The sequence below is a fragment of the Aspergillus undulatus genome (assembly GCF_047715775.1).
Source record: "Aspergillus undulatus strain CBS 261.88 unplaced genomic scaffold BDV17scaffold_19, whole genome shotgun sequence".
NCBI classification, from domain to species: Eukaryota; Fungi; Ascomycota; class Eurotiomycetes; order Eurotiales; family Aspergillaceae; genus Aspergillus; species Aspergillus undulatus.
The window spans coordinates 187,774-207,154 of record NW_027396623.1 but is presented as its reverse complement, the minus strand read 5'-3'; the positions used below and the strand labels follow the sequence as shown (position 1 = coordinate 207,154).

Genomic DNA, 19,381 nt, shown 5'->3' with positions numbered 1-19,381 from the left:
TCTCTTAACCTAAACTTGGTATCCAGAAAGCTAAGAGAGATATATATAGAGTAACCTTTAGAATTGGGTAAACCTTGGCAGAGCATATTATGTCTAGAAATTTGCTTGGCAGCTACAGACTGCGATGAAGTATTTTCTGACCTATCCAAGCGCGAACCTCAAAGTTTAATACCGTGGAGAGCCAAATGATCATGCAATCTGAGGCCTCAAAAGCCGGAGACTTCAAACTGAGAACGGTTTAGCGCCTAGAAAGAGAGATAAGGAGCTTGGATCGTAGAGCTTTATTGACCCCTATAAAATCAACATCCAATCAAAACCACGCAAATCTTGCACGGCCTTCAGCCAGCCCAAAATCTCATCCTTCGTTTCCCACTGCAGACGGCGAAACCTCTACGAAAACCCTACCTACATCATCAAGACCAAACCAAAAAGGTCTACCTGAAATTCCAAAATGACGCGTGGAAACCAACGAGACCGAGACCGCGAGAAGCAGCGCAAGAAGGCCGACTCAGCGGTGCGAATCCCCTCCCTTAATGAAGCTTTCGGCTTCCAAAAATACGCCCACTAACAGATTCTCGCAATCTAGAAAACAGCAAACACATTATCCGGCTCAGCATTCCAGCGCAAGAAGGAAGACGACGCCGCGAAGATGCGTGAAAAACAAGCAAAGGGTACGTTGGGATCTCAGCCAGTCGAAGTCCAGTGCTTCTTTGTTCTCTCCCCTGAAGACTTGCGACACTAAGAACCAGACACTCGGGTCGCTCTACTCATTGTTATTTGCTGCCTTTACCGCTGTCACTGTGATGACCATGGTTGATGATGAATGCAATGCTGACTCTTATCTCTTCGTTCTAACAGCCGACGCGAAGAAAGCCGCTGGCGTTCCTGCCCCTGCTTTGGGGAAGAAAAAGTGACATTGATCTTGTCCTGCGACTACGCTATACCTATGCATTCCTTTGATCGAGTTCGTTCGATGATCCCTGCACTCTATTTCGCCGATATTTTCGCAAATGCGTCCCATTCCTATCGGTCGGGATACAATACATTATTATTGATTGGACGGTGGATTTTGTATAGATGGGTCTGGAGGTTCGATATAACGACCTGGATTTAGGGTCTGCTTGGGCATCGTGTTGGTCGACAGGCAGGAATACGGACAGTTGGGCATGAACGTGGAGGCTTTGGGGCTGAAGCAGCATTGCTCTTGATGATAGCTACGCTTGATTTGTTAGCGAGGCGTTTTAATGAAGATCGGAAGCGTTTGGTTTATTATGGCGTGCTTTTCCATAGAATATGGGTATATATTATACTGTCTACGGAGGACAGAGCACGGGACAAGGGTTTCTCGACACCGTTTCAGCCATTCGGTTTATGAAGTGTCTGTGGTTGAACTAGATGGGCCCAGTGGACGCGCGCTCTATCGAGCCATTTTCTCCAGGACATGCCGCCCTCGCCATCACGCCCAACTAACGAGAGGGGATCGCGAAAGACACCCCATGGGTAGGCCGATACATCTTCCAAAGATCCAAATAGACTAAACTTGCAAATCGCCAAGTCGATAAACGTCCAGAGACTCTCACCCTCCCAACCGATTTTCAGCGCAAAACTGACTACTCTACTGGCAGTCTCCAGTCGCAATTCCGTATCCGGAACGGCATCTAACAGGTAAAGCAGATACATCAGACCAGATATATCCGCCGGATGACTTGTGCACCAGTATGTCATAGATCCAACAACCGACCGTGCAAGCTGAATACTCCAATCGGTACTTTGCCCTCCACCAGCCTCAGACATTATACGGTGGACATGGCGCATGTACGTAAAAGCGTAGTAGTTCCGCGGATGCAGCTCTGCTGCGCGTAGAGAAAGAGCCAGCTCAGCGTTGAAAAGTTCGTAGACACTCATGAAAGTTGAGTCCCGCAGGTTCATGAAATGCGATTGTACCCATTGACGGTGCTGCCAGAGCGTTGGCGACTTGGTGTGCCGGTGCAGCGGGGAGCAGAGGTACGTTGTCATGAGGGATAGCTCCGTCTGCAATCCCTCGAGAAGCTTCAACCGGTCCGAGCTCAGGATCCTCAGCCTTCTCTTCCGCCAATTACATGCCGTCAGGTGTTCGCAGTCGAAGAGGAGTATGATTTCGGAAGCAACCGTGAGCCCTCGATTCGCTATTTCGCTCTGGGACTGGGACTCCTGCTCAGATAGTAGATGATCCGACGACGCGGCTTGTGAATCAAGACTGTTTCTAAAAGTCAACGAATCGAAGAATATCTGTCGCGCAGTCACAAACGCCTCCGCTAGGTACGCCTTCGTGATTCCAATCGAGCCATTATCTTCGAGTAGCGGTCCAATCGCCGGCGGTAGGATCTCGAATTCGAGGACCCGGTTATATCGGCCCGCGAATATACGAGCGAGGTCTCGAAATGCATCGCTCTGTTGCGGTGGACATTGGGCTGTCATTGAGACCTTGGAGCATGGTTAGAAGTACGTACATAGGTGGTTTGAGTTTCCCCGCTGGCGAGGCCGGAGACCAGAAACGCCGCCCGCCGAAGGGCGCTTCCATCGGTGGTTGTGAACGGGACAACGTCATTTTGCGTTACTCAAGTTTCTTGTCAGCTTCCCATTCTGCTTGAGACAGTCGCAGCTTGACATCTATAGCTGATTATTCTACTCGTGATCTTGCAATCCCTGCTGTCAGCGACGGTCGACATTGCGGCGCGATTGTGTGTGCATTTCTTCGTGTCCCTCCCACAAACGAACCTCATCTCGCCCGATAAATCCTCGACGGATTGGCGCCTCGCAACCATGATTCCACTCCTCTGGACGATATTTATCCTCCATATCGCCATATTCCTAGTGAACACTATTGGCGCGACGACGATTGACAGCTTGGTACGCCCTTGTGCTGACCTCCGCATTGCCTACAGACAGCTAACATATTCCAGTTATGGGTTCTCTACCTCAAACTCCCGACGTCGCTGTACAAGACCGCCCAAGAACAGAGCAAGTTGAAGCGCGAGGTCGTCCAGCTCAAGCGGGATATGAACAATACCAGCTCCCAGGATGAATTCGCGAAGTGGGCTAAGCTGCGGCGGAGGCACGATAAGGCGTTGAGTGATTATGAGGCTCTGAGTATGCTCTTCTCGCTTGGGAAAAGTATGAGCTGGCATATATATACTGACTGATTGATTCACAGACTCGAAGCTCTCCTCGCAAAAGACCTCGTTCGACTGGTTCGTCAAAATCGCCCGGTGGCTCAGCACAACCGGCCTCAAGCTCTTCATTCAGTTCCGATACACCAAGACGCCCGTCTTTGCTCTTCCGGGTGGCTGGCTTCCGTACTACGTTGAATGGATTCTGGCATTCCCTCGTGCTCCGCATGGTTCGGTGAGCGTTCAGGTTTGGAACAGCGTGTGCGCAACGGCTGTTACGGTTATTGCTGAGATTATCACTGGGGCGGTTATGCAGGTCAAGGGGAGAGCGCAGCCTGCTCCGGCTGCGGCCAAGAAGACGCAATGATTGATGCTACATTTACATCCATGGGGCAGATTGTATTGACATTAAAATAGATAGATTCTTCATATTATGATATATTGAACAAATGATGAGACAACGTGCAATGGTATAATGTTTGTCAGATAAGAAACAATCGTTTATCGTCAACAACCCACTACCGTAGTAAGGGTCTAAGTGCTTGACTCTATGATTGGTATATCATCACGCAAACCAACACATCACAGTATTTCTGATGGAAAGGGGAGAGTGTGTATGTCAAGGAGGATATAAAAGAGGGCAGGGAGAATATCAAGAGTCCGGCCCCTTCGACAGAGCATCTGCGACAGCAACAACATCAATGAGACGCACGCCATCACCGCTTTCAATAAGCTACAGACCCAAAAGAAAAAAAAAAAAAAAAAAAAAAAAAAAAAAAAAAAAAAAAAAAAAAAAAAAAAAAAAAAAAAAAAAAAAAAAAAAAAAAAAAAAAAAAAAAAAAAAAAAGATATGAACTCCTCGCCTCAAGAATGAGCCCCATTGAGTTACCCAGTCTTTTGAGAAAAAAACCAGGCAATCGCATGACTATCCAAACACGACGAAGAGCAACCCAATAAGCCCCCCTCCGACACCAGCCACACCACCATTGTTTCCATCTACCTAGGTCGATGTCGGGTACAGTCTGATGCCGGGAGAGAACAGGGCGTAAGCCGCTATCAAATTGCTTTTATGGCGGCGCGTTTCCGCATTGCCTGGCCGCTTGCTTGTTGGGCAAGGACGGGCAGGGTGTCCGGGGACTTTCTCCCAAAGCGAGCCTGCTCCACGAGAAGCAGGAGAGATTCCAAGAGGATCTCTGTGTGTGAGCTTTGAATGCGATTCTTTGAGCGAGGAGTTGGGGAGGAAGAGGAAGGTTGTGAGGAGGAAATTTTATGGGAGGTGGTGGAGCTTAGGGTCATGTGATGGCACCAGTCTGTTTGGGGTTAGAGTGGTGCCGTGCTTCGCTTTACCTTTTCGGGCGTGAAGCTTGTTCTTCATCCCTTAGCTCAGCTTTATACACAACGCTCAACTCGAGGGATCGGTGACTGTCGTTCGTCTATTGTGTCTGAATCCATCTTCGCTGGTACATGCTGTACTTTGAATGTCCCAGAGCACAGCGAAATAACTCAACATGCGGCAATCATGATGCAAAGTGCTAGACTGCTTCTGCTACACGACTGGAAGGCTATATAGGAGCCCGACAGTGCAATGCTTCCGGCTGGGATATATAAACCTAACCGTGGCCCCAAACGGCGAAGGGTGAACGTTGCTTGCAGTCCTTGCCGAGCACACAAGATCCGCTGTGATGGGATTCGACCCAACTGCGGCACATGTCAGCGCCGTCGAGAGGAATGCGCCTATCCAGACGATAGTACTGGGCGCATCCCTGAGTACGTGGGGGTTGAATGGAATGTAAGACTTGTTAGCTAACATTCTGTATAGGACCTTTGGGAGAGGCGAGGACAATGGTCCCAATGAGGCAAATCTCCAGCTTGCACCTGACCTACAGCTGTCAATGCCAGCGGAAGTCCCGCTCGAACAGGAAGTAACTGCTATGGGCCTCGCTGCTCGTCCACTCAGCAATAATGATCGAGTTGAAAAAGGGTTCTTTGGCGACTCATCGGCAGTTGCGTTCATCAAGCGGCTGCAGGAAACGCTCAAATCAGGCGAGCCTGCGCCGGAACTCGTCAAACAACCTCAGAATGCTACTGGCTACGGTACAACACAAAGGACTCCTCCTGGAGGGAGTACTCAGGGTATTACCATTCCGCTGGATTTACTTCCACCTCGCGCGTTAGCGGACCATCTTGTGGATTGCTACATCGCCAAGATTCATACCCTGTATCCCTTCGTGCACAAAGAAGCTTTTCTCTCTCTCTATCACGCGATCTGGATGTCTGGAAATAGTGGATCAAACATCTTCAACAACTCAGGCATAGGGCTCGGGGATCCTGCAGTTACTGTCACTACGTTCTACTACGGCTTGAATATGGTCTTTGCTACAGGTTGCCTGTTTTCGGACCTACTCGGTACAGAGCGAGAAACTACGTCCGAAGCCTTCTTTTACCGGTGCAAGCCGGCCCTTGACGTGGATTATCTTGAACGAGGTGACCTGGCGCTCGTTCAGGTTCTAATGCTCATGTCCCATTATCTCCAAGGCTCACAAACCCCTAACCGCTGTTGGCATGTTATCGGCACTGCATGTCGCATGGCTCAGGCAATTGGACTACATTCAATTACAGGTGATGAGCGTCGATCATTCGCCCAAAAGCAAATCAGGAGACGAGTCTGGCACGGATGCATGATGTTAGACCTGTAAGTCGTAAATAGTAAAATATGGTTGATTCGGTGCTTACAGGCCGCGTACAGAGCAGCTAGTACAATGCTTGGCCGTCCGGCAATGACTTCACATCCACAGTCTGTTCCTCTACCAGAAGCGATTGATGACTACTATCTGTCCCCTGACTTTGTCATCTGCCTGCAGCCCCCTAACACACCCTCCAGAGTGGAGTGGTTTGTCGCTACCTTGAAGCTGCATGAGCTGCTGCGAAGAATGAGCAAGCTCACAAACCACGTCACGACTGAGGCGTACTCTGGAAGATATCCTGATCAAGAAATGGCCCATGATATACAACAAGTTCAATATGTCACTCAAATTGATCTTGAGTTAGAAAACTGTCGAGCTAACATTCCAAAGCCGCTTAACTGGGAGAGCATAGAAGACAATGAGCAAGACCCAATGCTAAGAGAGAAATACCTACTCAAAGCTAGGTCGGTGGATGCTCAGCTTCGTATAAGCGGAAATCTGTGCTAACAGCCTTTGCAGGTTCCTATACGTCAGGATACTTGCTTACAGGCCTGTCCTCTCGCAGTCACTTGACCACGTGCGTGTAAAGACAAATGATGCCAACCGGATCTTGGAAAAGCCTGAAACAGGGATCTACTCCAATCTTACCATGAACTGCTCCGTGCTATGCGTACAGTCTGCTATCGATCTGATATCCCTGGTGAATGAGACCTGTCGCACTGAACTGGCAAGCGTTTGGTTCTACAACGTCTTCTGTATGTGTTCCTTCCAGAACACTCAGGACTTAGGGTCTAATGATCGTTTGTAGATACTTTCAGCGCAGGTCTGGTGATTATCCTTGCTAAATTTCATGGCCGGGCTTTGGAGATCGTGACAAGAAGAGCCTTGGACCTCGCTTGGGACCAATGCCAATCTACGCTTCATTACCTAAAGTCATATAGCGGGGTGGCTGGGCGATGCGCTCATAGCTTGGATGATATAAGGTCCAGATGTTTGCGAATGCATTCCGGTAAGAAGTTGTATCATGTCCACCTGTGTTCAAGCGCTGACAGGTTGAGACCAAAATGGCCGGAACCCGAATCTACCACAGACTGACAGTACACTAGCATCAAATCTTGCCGCGCACGATGCAGGCCATGAGAGCTACCTGGAGAACGTCTTACATGATATTGACTTCGATAACATCTCTCTTGACTGGTCCTGGTTTGATTCCACTTATTGAAAATATTACGGTAGCCACCGAAGGGCAAGCGCACAGCTGCGTTCCTCATATACAAATTGACAATTGCCTGAATCTGCCGAGAGGATCTATAACTCAACGCAAAAACCCTGCAAGGCCGTGTTTTCTGATACCCGATTATTTCGGGTCTGTAGCTGGAGTTAGGGCCCGCCACAGCTGAGATGTTGATTATGGTGCCCCTGGCCCACCTACCGTTACATTCCGATACTATATATTACGTCACTCAATGCTCGTTAACCGCGCTATAGATTGGTTCCGATACAGACCGTGACATTACAATATAGCCAATGGCCATCTGTCGCCGACTCGTCATCTGGACCTTTGAATTGGGAACCTCTTTTCTCGGGCCGATCGGTCAGCGTAGACAGACGGCCTCATTGCTCTTTAAGGGCTTGCTGGAGCCGATATATCCGTGAAGAGATGTTTGCGGGCACTCATAGCGCTGAGTATAAAATGGGCGTCCAGGACCACAAGATGCTGCCCATTGATCTTGCATTCCAGCTTCAGCTCTCAATATCAACCTCACCGCACCTTAACGTTGACAATGTCTTCGTGTCTCAATACTGATGTCCTCATTTGCGGAGGCGGCCCCGTCGGTTTGATCGTCGCATACAGCCTAGCCAGACAAGGGGTGTCGTCTCTTCTAGTCGGTCAGCGCCGAAGATAGCCTTGATCTCCAACAACCACACTAACGATTTCATAGAACAGCATGATAAAGCCCAGCAGGACATGTATGGCCGCGCAACAACGCTGTATCCGCGTACCCTTGAAATGCTTGACCAGCTCGACCTACTTGAGGACTTGAATCAGATTGGTTACGTTGGACGTAACAGCGTAACCTACAAGGACGGTAAACGTGTGACATCTCGTGGATGGCATACCATGTTCCAGCACATGAATGGTACCTACCTGGACTATTGCCTGAATATTCGTCAGAAGTACTCCGAGGAGGTCTTTCGCAACGCGTATAAGAAGTTAGGCGGTGATATCTGGGTCAACTGGAAATTGGAGACATTTTCAGTTGACCATAAAAGCGACAACGACTACAAAGCCAGTTCGCAGATTCGGAATCTCAAGTCTGGTGAACTCACGGTAGTGAAGAGGTAAGAATATTGAGACGGTACAGCCCTATGAGACACTAGCTAAACCTGGACCCTACAGCAAATACGTCGTCGGCGCGGATGGCGGCCACTCAACGGTTCGGCGACTTGCCAACATTCCTTTCGAGGGCGACCGCACCAACCATAGATGGGTCCGTATGGATGGTCACTTCAAGACAAACATGCCTGACGCAGATCTGGGATGGGCGTCCATAGAGTCCAAACATCACGGCAATGTGCTGTGGGTGCAGCTAGATCATGGAGCGAAGCGTATCGGATTTGCCATGACTGACGAAATGATGGCAAAATACGGGGATCGCCTCACGGAAGACGATGCAAAGAAAGAGGCCGTGAAGGCGATGGAGCCATTCACATTGGAGTTTGAGACACTGGACTGGTGGACGTTGTATAGGTTGGCCTCCCTTTTTTTTTTTTTTTTTTTTTTTTTTTTTCGATAATATCCATCTCTAACGGAGAATGTCAGCATCAATCAACGCGTAGCAGATTCTTTCATCAGCAATGATAGGATTATTCTGGCAGGTGATGCAGGCCACACGCATTCCTCGGGAGCCGCGCAAGGCATGAATACCGGAGTCCACGATGCGGTCAACCTTTCCTGGAAGCTAGGCGGGACAATAAAAAACTGGTATACGAAGAACATCCTTAATACCTACGACGGTGAACGCCGGTCAGCGGCGCATCGCCTTATTGAACTCGATAAAGCCTTCTCCGCGACTATCTCCGGCCACATCCCCGAAACTCACAGAGGACTGTACGCAGACGCGAACGAGCTCTTCGGCAAGCTCTTTGACGAGACAATCCAGTTTACCATGGGCTTGGGAATTCACTACGAAGAGAGCTTGTTGAGCAAACCTACTACTGTGGGTATGATCACCGCCGGCTGGAGAGCACCAGATGCACTCGTCTACCCACCGGGGGCTCACCTGCCAGTGCGGCTGTTTACGTTGACCAAGAACCGCGGCCAGTGGTCTGTCCTGATATTCGCGGGTCAGCCTTCTGACACTCAAGCAGGCCTCACCACAGCTGTGGAGACTCTGAGCGCATTCGCTGCTACCCTCCCCCAGGGCATGGTCCGGTTCTTGACGGTCGTAGGACAGAACATTGCCGAAGGCGACAAACTTTTCAGCATTCCGAAATTGGGGTATATCTGCTTTGACAAAGATCAGTCAGCTCACGCTGCTTATGCCATCTCGCCCGGACGTGGAGCGGTTGTGGTGCTGCGGCCTGATGGCATACTTGCTCATGCAACAACGTTGGATGACATTGACAGTGCAACCGAGTTCTTGTCGAGCCTGCCTCCCACAGCGTCTCTGTAACGACTCCTGGAATTGGCGCTTCTAGGGAAGTCCCGCGACATAGATCTTTCGTTCGCGTCCTCGTCTGTGACTTCAGAGTTAGCTTAACATCAATCTTACATATTTGACATTCAGAGACAGTCCCTCGCCCCATAACACCACTACAAGAACAAAAAGCCCAGCGACACAGGCCAACGACTTCCAATATTCCTCAATCAGCTTACACCCTGCCCTAAAGAGCAGACGAATCCTGTATCTGGCACCTCAGCGAGCAAGTCAACCATCCAAGAGAAGATCATGCCCAACTCGCCCTCAATAACGTTGGCTTCGCGTAACCTCAGTATTCATTGGGCTCCTGGCCCTTTTCCGTGCTGCAGTGCACTAGAGGGGCTATGCATGCTCAACTCTGGCCCCGAACGCGTACTCCCGTCGAGGATCTCCCCTGTCGGACACAACTTGATGCATCATGTTCATGTTCTCAGCAAATAGTGGTCGAGCGTAAGCTCCAGGCAGGACGCGGGCATTGCCAACAAGTTACATGCCCAGATCGACAGCCCTGCGTTCGACTCTTGGCCAGCGCAGGGTATCCCCATACTGGGTATATCCGCCGACTTCCACGGTGGAATCTGCAATCCAATAGCTCCACTTTCATTGCGCCCTGGGGGAGATGAAGCATGTTCCGATGCACTCTGGAACCGGTGCTCGCTGCTGAATGGATGGATGGATGTTGATCAGCTCAGCGTCGATCTTTTAGCCGTCAGCCGCAACCTATCTGACTGCTTGGGCCTTGGCCTGCTTGTCCGATCGAGTTGGAAAGTACACGGAGTATAGGATGACTATCGAACAGGGGCACCTTGATCTGCCAGGCGCAGTCTTAGTCTCCGGAGTATGTGATGACTGTATCCTTGATTCTATGAGAAGAAATTCCCAGGTATACCCTGGCAAATATACGAGAGGGGAACCCTAAGTCCCTACCAGAGAATTCATAGATACCCCCTTCTCACCATTCTAGTCTCCCGAATCATCAACCATTAGATTTCAATCTAATCCAATCCATTCCGTTGAAAACAACCACAAGCAAACCAACCACAATGAAGCTCTTCACTACCCCAGCCTTCATCACCCTCTTCCTTGCAACCGCGGTCGTCGCGTCCCCAGCTACCCTCAACAAACGCTGCGAAACTAAGCACTGCGTCGCCGCAACACCAAGCGAATGCTGCCCGCCCGACGGATACGGAATCTGTGATAGGGACACTGGCGAGTGTCACTGCGGGGCGGACTGTCTCTATGGAGATTATTAAGCCAAGTGGGTGAGGTAAGTTGATATTCTCTTTGGGAGGGGATGGGAAATACCTATGATATTATGTCGGTGCAGTGGTTGATTCTGCTTAGCTACCTCTAGCTCTTACTAGGGCTATGCTCTAGGTCGACCGCTCAATTCAACTTGGGGGCGATCTGTCTGCCATGGCGCGTTGAGTACGGTGGGATGGATGACTCGCTAGGCTATGATTTGGCTTGTTGTGGTTTCTTTTGGTTTGACCTGTAACTAGCTATACCTGGGCTAGGGTTGGGTTACGTACGATATCTCTATCTCGCTCGGAGTTGCACGCCAAGAGCTAGAAGTTCTAGTCTTAGGTATCAGAAATATCAGTGTGGCGTTACAGCATCTATATCATCTACGAGTAACCTATTCATATCTACATTGTCCGGTATCTGGTCTATGGTCAACAGCCTGTTGTCTAAGGGCGATTGTTGGAGAGTGGGATTACTGCCAACATTGTATTGACGGAGGGGTGTGCTGAAAGTGAAAAAAGGCCGTGTTTCCAGTAGCATAGTCTTATGGGCACAGCAAATCCAGCGAGCTATTATTGCGCTCTGATCTGTAGATAGTACGGTATTATGTTACTCCTCTCCTTTCACCAGCCGAGGGCCGACACACAACTGGGAATGAGGAGAAGTGAGGGGAAGTTGTTTGTCTGATGTCGATCATGCAGCCTTGAAGACGACGAATAAAATAAGAGGTGCAATAAACATAAGTTCAGTAAAAGGTTCATCTTCAACAGTGAAAGACCGAGACAGCAATCGACCATGCGCGCCGCCCAATTCCACGCCGCAGGCGACATCCGCATCGAGGACATCCCACCCCCACAACCAGACTCTAGCGACACCAAAGACAAGATCCTGATTGAGGTCGAATGGTGCGGAATATGCGGGAGTGATTTGAATGAGTATCTGCATGGTCTGGTTCCTAAACCCCCATGTTGCTACTATCGGTGTTGAGAAGACTAGCTAAGTAATAGAATCAAGGCCCCTTCGCAATCCCCACCCCCGAAACGGGACCGCACCCTCTCACAAATGCTCTCCTGCCACTTCCTATAGGCCATGAATTCTCAGGGCGGATTAAGCATGTTCCCGAGTCGATCCCAGTCTCGAAATCTTCGACACGGACTCTCCGCAAGGGCCAAGCGGTCGTCGTTGACCCGCGCTACTTCTGTTCCTCGTGCTCGCCATGCACACAGGCCGCGACAAGTAATTGCGACAAGCTTGCGTTCATGGGGATTTCTGGGAAATGGGGTGGGCTTTCGGAGGTTGTTGCTGCTGCTCCAGAGCAGGTCTATGTTCTTCCTGAGAATCCGGGGGGTGAAGGGGAGGAAGTGGACCTCGATCTCGCAGCCGCAGCCCTAATCGAGCCGCTTGCCGTTGCCTGGCACGCCGTGAAGCTTTATCTTTCTATTGCGCATTGCCAATACCAATCCAGCCACCTGAATTCCAATGAGCCCGTCGCCGTTGATATAGCATCCGTACCCATCCTCGTCGTCGGCGCTGGTCCAGTCGGCGTAGCAACGGTCTTCGTCCTGCGCGCTCGCGGCGCAAAGACGATCTTCGTCTCTGAGACGTCCAAGGCGAGGAGGGATATGCTTCTCGAGACCGGGATTCCTACGGAGATATTTGATCCGACAACGGACGATGTGCCCGAACGGATCAAGGCTTTGACTGGGGATGGCGTGAGTATCGTGTTTGATTGTGCGGGGGCTCAGGCGGGGTTCCAGGCTGGATGTGCGAGTTTGAGGTACAGGGGGGTTTATATTAATCTTGCTTTGCCGAAGGGGCCGGTATGTTCTTCCTCTTTCTTTGTTCCGTCTTCTGGATTCTGGTGGATTAACCGGGTGGATAGATCACGCTTCCTATCATGCCGTTTCTCTGGAATGAGATCATGTACAAGTGCTCACTTGCGTACGATGAGGTGGACTTCCAGGAGACGGTCGATGCTTTTGTCTCTGGTTAGTTCTCTATTTTCTTCAAGTGAACACGCTGACAAGCACAGGACGGTTCAAAGGTGTAGAGAAGATGATAACCAGACGCCTCCGGCTGGAAGATATTGTCGAGCAGGGTTTCAAAGAGCTCATCAAGCCAAACGACCATATCAAGATCCTTGCTACACCGAAGAAGAGCATTATCAATGGCATTCTACATACAACATAGCTGAATAAGTAGCTATCTAGCTAAGAGTCCTTATAATAAGCCCTCGGAATATTATCATAATACGGCACAACAACCAAATTCTCATCCTCTGTCCGCCCAACCATCGCCTCCGTAACAGGATGGATGGGTTTGCTATCAACAACCAACTCAACACACGCAGGGCCAGGGACAGTCCTTGTCCCATCCACAATCTTCCGAACTTCCTTCTTGACATCCTCCACTTTCGTAATCTTAATACCCGCATTCCCCAACCCCCGACTCACATCCCCGTACCTGGTAAGAGGAGAAAGCTTACTAACGGGCCTCTTCGGATTCGCATCGCCGTAAACCAATTCCTGCCCATTCGAGCTCATCCCCCAACAAAAGTTATTCACGACAACCGTGAGAACATCCAAATCGAGCCGGGCGTACGTATCCAATTCCATGAAATGGAACCCCGCTGACCCGTCCCCCTGCAGGTTGATCACCTTCTTATCCGGCGCAGCGATAGCCGCACCGAGCGCGTATCCGAATCCATTGCCTAGGAACCCTAATGCGCCGGTGGATTTGAATATTGCGGAAGGGGAGGATAGGTGCGCAAGACCAGCAGCCCAGATTGCGCATTCGCCGCCGTCGAGGATCAGGATTGCGTCTTTCGGGATGGAGGTCATGAATTCTTTGAGAGCGTGGTAGGGGTGCATTCGGCCTGAGGGGCCGATCTTGGTATCGTTTTCGTAGGGCGAGGGGAGAGCCGTTAGGGATGCTAAGGCGGTTACCCAGTCATTGTCGATGTTGAGTCCCGTCTCTTCACTAGATGCCGACTGTAAAGCGAGCTGGCTGTTTACCGCAGTGACGAACTGGCCTACATCTGAGATTACGCCTAGATCAACGGGTACTGTCCGCCCGATTTCGCCCCCGTCAATGTCAACGTGGATGAGCTTGCACTCTTTTTGCGGGGGGATGATTGCGCCGCTTCGACCGCCTAGAAACATTCCTGTTCGTGCGCCGAGGAGGAGGATCAGGTCTGGTTGGTCGGTCTTTATATGTGGAAGGAGAGCGAGTCTGTCTGCGCCGCCGCCGTAATAGTGGCATTCTTTGGGCAGTGTGGAGGAAAGTGTGCACTTATTCGTGTCGAAGATGGGGATGTGGTTGGTGTTTGAGAAGGTGAGGAGGGCTTTTGTTGCCTGTTTGTTTGAAAGACATTAGCTTGTCCTAACCCGAGTATGGCACTGAGGGTACCTAACGAACCTCGATCGACTGCCCTCCACTCCCGATAATCACAGCCGGCCGACTCGCATTTTTCAGCAGCGCAACAGCCTCCTTTACAGCCTCAACATGCGGCCCCGGCGCATAGGAAAGCGGCGATGAGATCGAGCCCCAGGAGATGAGTCTCTCATGCACAGGCGTGAACAGCACATCAATCGGGAAATCGAGCAATACCGGTCCTGCTCGCTCAAACTGTTAGCCAACCCTCGTTCTCCCAATTACCCATCAACCAGAGTAGAAAAGATAGATTACATACCCGGAGTCCCCGCCAGAGCACTCCTAGCAGCCAAACTCACCAACCGCGGCGCATCCTCCGGGCACGTAACCCTCATCGCAAACTTCGTCAGCGGCCTTGCAACCACAACCTGATCAATGATCCCCTGCAGCGAATTATTTTCTGCGTCGCGGAGCGGCGGACTCGACGTGATGACCAGTATGGGCGAGCGGTCCGCGTGCGCTGTTGCGAGGCCGGGGATGCCATTTGAGAACCTACAACCGCACCACATTAACATCAACCACAACAATTTTGGGTTCAGGGGAGGGAACTAGGTAGGCGAACCCACTATTCGCCGTAACAAAAGCAACACCAATCGTCTGCCGAATCTTCGCGTAGGACTCGGCCGCCTGCACGGCGGCTGTTTCGTGGCGGGTATCGATGAGTTTGATTCCTGAGTTCTCGCAGCCCATGAGGAAGGCATCGAGGTGCCCGCCGTGAAGACCGAATGCGTCTTTTACGCCGAGGTGTGCGAGGGATTGCGCGAGGAGGTCGCCGCCTGTTAGGGCGCGGGTGGTCGGGTGGGTGAGGGGGAAGGGCATTTTGTTCTTTTCTTCTTTGCTTAGTCTTGGTATAGATGGGGTTTGCAGTTATGTTGGATGGCAGTAAGATAGTGGGATTGCATATTAGGTAGAGGTGGTGAGTTGGATGCTGATATAGTTGCTGTTGTGTTGCTGAGGGGAGCCGAGGATGCAGTGAGGGGTGCGGGGTTATACACTTTTATTTACTGAATGAAATGCAGGACAAGAATGAGATACATGAGGTTTAACCGAACCATGAAATGACATAGTTGAACAAATGCTTTGATGATAACCGTACTCCTAATAACCCTGATTTTGCGATATACAGACAGAGGACACAAACTAGGCCGTGGCCTTGGCCTTGGACTTCTTCGACTTCTTGGACTTCGCAGCCGCAGGCGAGGCAGCTTCCTTGGGCTTGACGGGCTCAACGACCTCCGCCTCGACCTTCTTGGCTTTCTTTTCCTTCTTCGACTTCTTCTCCTTCTTGGGGGTATCATCGGCCTTCTCCTCAACAGGCTCAGGGGCCTCAATGGCCTTGGCCTCCTCGACGCCCTCGACGGCGTTAGCATCGTCACCCTCACGCTCACCCTCAATAGCCTTCTGCACAGGAACCTCATCGACGCTCTTCAACGCCGGAAGCTCAAAGTCATATCCCAGCTCCTTCATCTTCTCCGCCTTGGCCAGACGCCTCTTCTGCTCCTGCTCGATTGCCTTGGTCCAGTTCTCACGAGACTTGCCCTTGTTCAGACGCTTCTGCTCGATGCGGTTCCACGGCGTCGCCTTGAAGCGGCGATTGGCGCCCTTCCACAGCTCCGGGTGCACCTGCTCCGTCGGCACGTACTTGCATTTCAGGATGTGGCCGTACATGAGGTAGTTGTCCATTGTGGCGGCGACGATCTTGGCGACGGACTCGGAGGCGAATTCAATGAAGGCGTAGTGCTTTGAGGCGCCGGTGAGGCGGTTGCGCGAGAGACGGAGACGGGTGATTTCGCCGAATTGTGTGAAGTAGGCCTTCATCTGGTGCTCGTAGAAACCGTGGGGGATGCGGCTGTAGAAGTTAGTAACTGAGTGCGAAGTATCAAGAGGTGAATACATACCCAACATAGACCACGCCAGGTTGCTCCGAGGCATCAGTCTTGTTCTGCTTCTGCATCTTGAGAATCTTCCGCTTGGCCTTCTTCGAGTCTGGGATCTTGGGCACGGGAGCATCGGGGTCGATAGCCTCGTCGCCAGACTCCTCATCACCACTGCTCTCGAAGCCTCGAATTAAGGCAGTAGTCTGCTCATCCTCTTCATCTTCGCTCTCCGCAGCGTTCAGCGCAGCTCCCGCATCTTCAGACTCGGAGTCCTCAGAATCGCTAGGCACGATCTCAAGCTTCTTTGCCTTCTTGCTAGCCTTGGCTGCCTTCTCCTTCACAGGCGCAGCAGTGCCATCCTCCTGCTTGGACTTCTTAGCGCTAGGCTTGCTCTTGGTTTCCTTCTCAATCTTCTTAGTGGGAATATCGGCCTCGCTGTCCTCGTCGCTCATGTAGTCTGCTGCACGCTTGCGAGGCTTGACGGGTCGGGGTGCATCGCCGTTAGCCTTAGCCTTGGGCTTTGAGGCCTTCTCCTCCTTGGCGGAGCCATTGGCTTTGTTCTTCTTCAGGATGGGCTTAGGGGTTTCCTCTGCGGGAGCAGCTTTGGCTTCAACTTTTTTTGTTTTCTTCGCGGGAGAGTCGACGGTCGCGGCGGCAGCTGATTCGTCAGTACAATGCCGTTATTTGAGTAGAGTTTAGGGAGCTTACCCTTGCGCTTCTTGTCCTTCTTATCGGGAGCCATTGTGACGGGCAACAGTGAATGTGTTGTTGATCCGATCGAGCGGAAACTTTTTTCTGAAAATTGTTCATCACGCGGCAGAACCACAAAGCGGTCAGTCCAGCTCTCACTCCGCCTTCCCTTCAGTCTCACCACTTCGCACCCCGTCAACGACGCCAACATACTTCTAACGACGCGGCAGCTGCAGATGTCATGGGAAAGAACAAGGGTGCTGGTCGGGCCCTGACCCAGGAAGAAATCTGGGATGACTCCGCCCTCGTTCAGAGCTGGGATGAAGCTGTGGAGGAATACAGAGTTCGTTATACCAGCACGTGACTTTTCTACAGACAACTGACTGACGGACGGGGTGCAGCTCTACCATAGCATCGCCGCAAAGGGCGAGAATGTCGAGGATGTCCTGAGAGAGGCTGAGGCAGCTGCGGAGGCCGGTGCGGGGCCCTCGATGTCATGGGCTCAGGTCGAGAATGACGATGACATGGCTGACGCTGACGCTGAGCCCGTTGAGGCCGCTGCGGCTGCGACGCATGTTTCGCAGGTATGTTGCGCTCTGAATCTGATTCCGGTTCCAACTCTTAGCTCTTGTGCATGAAGTGACTAACCCGGTTGCAGGTGGCGAATGACTCCGCGCAGTTGCAACAGGAGACTGCAGCTGCAGCTGGGCCAGCTCAAGCACCCGTCATGCCGTATCCCGCGTTTCCACCAGGTAGGTTGATCCCAGTCACTCGTGCGTCTGAAATTGACTGCATGCTGACACTCGCATTAGGTCAAGATGAGGGGTTGAAGAATCTCATGATGGCTTGGTACTTTGCTGGGTACTATACCGCTCGCTACGAAGAGCAGCAACGAGCGGGCGAGAACAGCAAGGCCTCGTGATGATCGCGAACAATGATTGGATCAGACTTCACTTCAGTTGGATGGCCGGGTTAGCTACAGATGGCCGCATGCGCTTTCACCACCAAGCGCAAGGGTTCCGTTTGCTCAAGTCGCCACCGCCGTCATCCGAGCAAACGACCGGTTGGGATCTGAGATAATCACGGAGAATGGAGGAATGCAGTGACACGTCAAACCTGCGATAAGACGGATGCTTCGAATTTGGGCCGTTGGTGAATGGAATCGGGGGATTCAATTGCATGGGTCCAGCCAGCTCAATCTGTTTGGTATACCATCCCCAACATCATAATAATTATTTTCGTGACCTCTCATGGGTGCATCTGGTCCCAATCGAGATTTGTCCTATCTGAATCTGAGTCATCTTCTCCGGTGTCCAGTTCGTGCTCAACCTAGCAGCACCATAGATCAATCTAAAGTCGCGTATGCAACTTGTTGGGCCCTCCTATCATTGAAACACAGCCACGGCACCTGATCCAGGCATACCCTCGCCTGTTAGGCTCCGAGTAGCTTCGCGTCTTTCTGTCATTATTCTTCTCCGGTCTATAAATCTATATATTTTTCGTTTCGATCTCCGTCACCCGGTATCCTTGTCCTCGACACCCTTTCCTTCGTTCTCCCTTCCTATATATATATATATATATACGCACCACTATATATATCCCGTTCTTCGTAAGAACCTTGCAAACTTGTCGGACAACAATTACTGGGTTACTAAAACTGTTCTTCTACACCACGGTGGACCCTCTGAGCAAGGATTGAAAATTCGCCAATGCAACTATCATCACTCTGCTTCTACAGCCAGCAACCTATCAGCAGGTCCATTTCAATCGCTTCTACATCTCCCACCGATGCGACAAGCACGCCTCCGCAACCGCTGAGGATCGCCTGCCATCACCCTTGACTGTATGTTAATAGTCTCAACCTGACCATTTGATTGCGGCTCATCGTCAGGGAGAGCGGAGGTGTGCTTTGAGAACAAGCCCAGTGACGACGGTCTCTTCATTTCTTGTCAACAATGGAATCCATTTCGCATACGTTGTATGTCCCCGCCCACCCCGGTTTTCATCCTTGCCTTTGTTAACTGAATGGTCTCCAGGCTTTAAATATAAATAAATAAATAAATATATATATATTGACTTGGAAGCATCCTCGGATGATGACTCCAAGTCCTTTACAAAGGCACAACCTGATCCACCTGTCGACAGGGAGCTGGACAACCTCACGGTCAACTTCATGCGGACCAATTTTACTTTAACGGCATCCGTAACGAGACAAGACAGCAGGCTATCATGCTTCGCATGCATCGCGCGGTCGTTTCAGGCCTTGAGTGGACACAGCCAATTATCTTCGTGGTAATTTCATTCTCTTCATCTCAAAAGATGTGGCATTGTCTGTAAATGACTAACCCATGTTTTCACAGCATGCCGCATACCCTACTCGACTGTTCGGCTCGCTCGCAGACCAAGATACGCGTTGTCAATACTTCCCGACAATTCGTGTCTATCACCACAGTGATTTGTCTTTTGATCCTGGACAAGGGCTCTGGCCTTCCAGCTGATGAATGATACATTGACACGGACGCATCGTGCCGACCTTGGAACCCTCGCACACAGTGCCGTCACTGTTATCCTACTGATTTTTTTTTTTTTTTTTTTTTTTT

The 19,381-nt window shown here is 50.9% G+C and overlaps 9 protein-coding genes across 9 annotated transcripts; 6 read left to right on the top strand and 3 right to left on the bottom strand.

The window, feature by feature from the left end:
- Positions 1 to 451: 451 nt before the first annotated feature.
- On the top strand, positions 452 to 914 carry BDV17DRAFT_290579 (4F5 domain protein; the record flags this gene model as incomplete). Its single annotated transcript, XM_073761943.1, has 3 exons — positions 452 to 514; positions 587 to 671; positions 859 to 914. The coding sequence occupies 3 exons, from the start codon at positions 452 to 454 to the stop codon at positions 912 to 914; spliced, it is 204 nt and encodes a 67-aa protein (XP_073616404.1).
- A 221-nt stretch (positions 915 to 1,135) lies between these two features.
- On the bottom strand, positions 1,136 to 2,673 carry BDV17DRAFT_57913 (uncharacterized protein). Its single transcript, XM_073764808.1, has one exon. It carries the CDS (start codon positions 2,455 to 2,457, stop codon positions 1,357 to 1,359), a length of 1,101 nt encoding a protein of 366 aa, XP_073616403.1. The 5' UTR covers positions 2,458 to 2,673; the 3' UTR covers positions 1,136 to 1,356.
- On the top strand, positions 2,586 to 3,586 carry BDV17DRAFT_261233 (guided entry of tail-anchored proteins factor 1). Its single transcript, XM_073757639.1, has 3 exons — positions 2,586 to 2,889; positions 2,943 to 3,129; positions 3,194 to 3,586. The coding sequence occupies exons 1-3, from the start codon at positions 2,803 to 2,805 to the stop codon at positions 3,514 to 3,516; spliced, it is 597 nt and encodes a 198-aa protein (XP_073616402.1). The 5' UTR covers positions 2,586 to 2,802; the 3' UTR covers positions 3,517 to 3,586.
- A 1,148-nt stretch (positions 3,587 to 4,734) lies between these two features.
- BDV17DRAFT_281302 (transcription factor domain-containing protein) lies at positions 4,735 to 6,928 on the top strand (the record flags this gene model as incomplete). Its single annotated transcript, XM_073760006.1, has 5 exons — positions 4,735 to 4,916; positions 4,969 to 5,841; positions 5,896 to 6,297; positions 6,353 to 6,588; positions 6,642 to 6,928. The coding sequence occupies 5 exons, from the start codon at positions 4,735 to 4,737 to the stop codon at positions 6,926 to 6,928; spliced, it is 1,980 nt and encodes a 659-aa protein (XP_073616401.1).
- A 408-nt stretch (positions 6,929 to 7,336) lies between these two features.
- BDV17DRAFT_298009 (pentachlorophenol 4-monooxygenase) lies at positions 7,337 to 9,598 on the top strand. The gene is made up of 4 exons (XM_073763606.1): positions 7,337 to 7,723; positions 7,777 to 8,176; positions 8,235 to 8,585; positions 8,658 to 9,598. Exons 1-4 carry the CDS (start codon positions 7,618 to 7,620, stop codon positions 9,508 to 9,510), a joined length of 1,710 nt encoding a protein of 569 aa, XP_073616400.1. The 5' UTR covers positions 7,337 to 7,617; the 3' UTR covers positions 9,511 to 9,598.
- Positions 9,599 to 11,577: 1,979 nt separating this feature from the next.
- On the top strand, positions 11,578 to 12,775 carry BDV17DRAFT_290574 (chaperonin 10-like protein; the record flags this gene model as incomplete). The annotated part of the gene is made up of 3 exons (XM_073761942.1): positions 11,578 to 11,733; positions 11,790 to 12,602; positions 12,665 to 12,775. 3 exons carry the CDS (start codon positions 11,578 to 11,580, stop codon positions 12,773 to 12,775), a joined length of 1,080 nt encoding a protein of 359 aa, XP_073616399.1.
- Positions 12,776 to 12,992: 217 nt separating this feature from the next.
- BDV17DRAFT_298006 (thiamine pyrophosphate-binding protein) lies at positions 12,993 to 15,033 on the bottom strand (the record flags this gene model as incomplete). Its single annotated transcript, XM_073763605.1, has 4 exons — positions 12,993 to 14,135; positions 14,200 to 14,396; positions 14,474 to 14,706; positions 14,777 to 15,033. The coding sequence occupies 4 exons, from the start codon at positions 15,031 to 15,033 to the stop codon at positions 12,993 to 12,995; spliced, it is 1,830 nt and encodes a 609-aa protein (XP_073616398.1).
- A 61-nt stretch (positions 15,034 to 15,094) lies between these two features.
- On the bottom strand, positions 15,095 to 16,888 carry BDV17DRAFT_261223 (uncharacterized protein). The gene is made up of 3 exons (XM_073757638.1): positions 16,800 to 16,888; positions 16,113 to 16,749; positions 15,095 to 16,063 (listed from the first exon to the last, which is right to left on the bottom strand). Exons 1-3 carry the CDS (start codon positions 16,831 to 16,833, stop codon positions 15,355 to 15,357), a joined length of 1,380 nt encoding a protein of 459 aa, XP_073616397.1. The 5' UTR covers positions 16,834 to 16,888; the 3' UTR covers positions 15,095 to 15,354.
- A 6-nt stretch (positions 16,889 to 16,894) lies between these two features.
- On the top strand, positions 16,895 to 18,332 carry BDV17DRAFT_261220 (uncharacterized protein). Its single transcript, XM_073757637.1, has 4 exons — positions 16,895 to 17,124; positions 17,183 to 17,365; positions 17,440 to 17,533; positions 17,594 to 18,332. Exons 1-4 carry the CDS (start codon positions 17,023 to 17,025, stop codon positions 17,701 to 17,703), a joined length of 489 nt encoding a protein of 162 aa, XP_073616396.1. The 5' UTR covers positions 16,895 to 17,022; the 3' UTR covers positions 17,704 to 18,332.
- Positions 18,333 to 19,381: the final 1,049 nt, after the last annotated feature.

What these genes read in the sequence shown, in the direction of transcription:
- BDV17DRAFT_57913 (XM_073764808.1), bottom strand. Translation starts at nt 2,457, where the DNA reads ATGACAGCCCAATGTCCACCGCAACAGAGCGATGCATTTCGAGACCTC.
- BDV17DRAFT_261233 (XM_073757639.1), top strand. Translation starts at nt 2,803, where the DNA reads ATGATTCCACTCCTCTGGACGATATTTATCCTCCATATCGCCATATTC. An exon ending in CGACGACGATTGACAGCTTG is followed by an intron (nt 2,890 to 2,942) that starts GTACGCCCTTGT and finishes AACATATTCCAG; the next exon opens with TTATGGGTTCTCTACCTCAA. An exon ending in GAGTGATTATGAGGCTCTGA is followed by an intron (nt 3,130 to 3,193) that starts GTATGCTCTTCT and finishes ATTGATTCACAG; the next exon opens with ACTCGAAGCTCTCCTCGCAA.
- BDV17DRAFT_298009 (XM_073763606.1), top strand. Translation starts at nt 7,618, where the DNA reads ATGTCTTCGTGTCTCAATACTGATGTCCTCATTTGCGGAGGCGGCCCC. An exon ending in GGTGTCGTCTCTTCTAGTCG is followed by an intron (nt 7,724 to 7,776) that starts GTCAGCGCCGAA and finishes ACGATTTCATAG; the next exon opens with AACAGCATGATAAAGCCCAG. An exon ending in GACTGGTGGACGTTGTATAG is followed by an intron (nt 8,586 to 8,657) that starts GTTGGCCTCCCT and finishes GGAGAATGTCAG; the next exon opens with CATCAATCAACGCGTAGCAG.
- BDV17DRAFT_261223 (XM_073757638.1), bottom strand. Translation starts at nt 16,833, where the DNA reads ATGGCTCCCGATAAGAAGGACAAGAAGCGCAAGG. An exon ending in GAAGGACAAGAAGCGCAAGG is followed by an intron (nt 16,750 to 16,799) that starts GTAAGCTCCCTA and finishes CTGACGAATCAG; the next exon opens with CTGCCGCCGCGACCGTCGAC. An exon ending in CCTGGCGTGGTCTATGTTGG is followed by an intron (nt 16,064 to 16,112) that starts GTATGTATTCAC and finishes TAACTTCTACAG; the next exon opens with CCGCATCCCCCACGGTTTCT.
- BDV17DRAFT_261220 (XM_073757637.1), top strand. Translation starts at nt 17,023, where the DNA reads ATGGGAAAGAACAAGGGTGCTGGTCGGGCCCTGACCCAGGAAGAAATC. An exon ending in AAGCTGTGGAGGAATACAGA is followed by an intron (nt 17,125 to 17,182) that starts GTTCGTTATACC and finishes GACGGGGTGCAG; the next exon opens with CTCTACCATAGCATCGCCGC. An exon ending in CTGCGACGCATGTTTCGCAG is followed by an intron (nt 17,366 to 17,439) that starts GTATGTTGCGCT and finishes ACCCGGTTGCAG; the next exon opens with GTGGCGAATGACTCCGCGCA.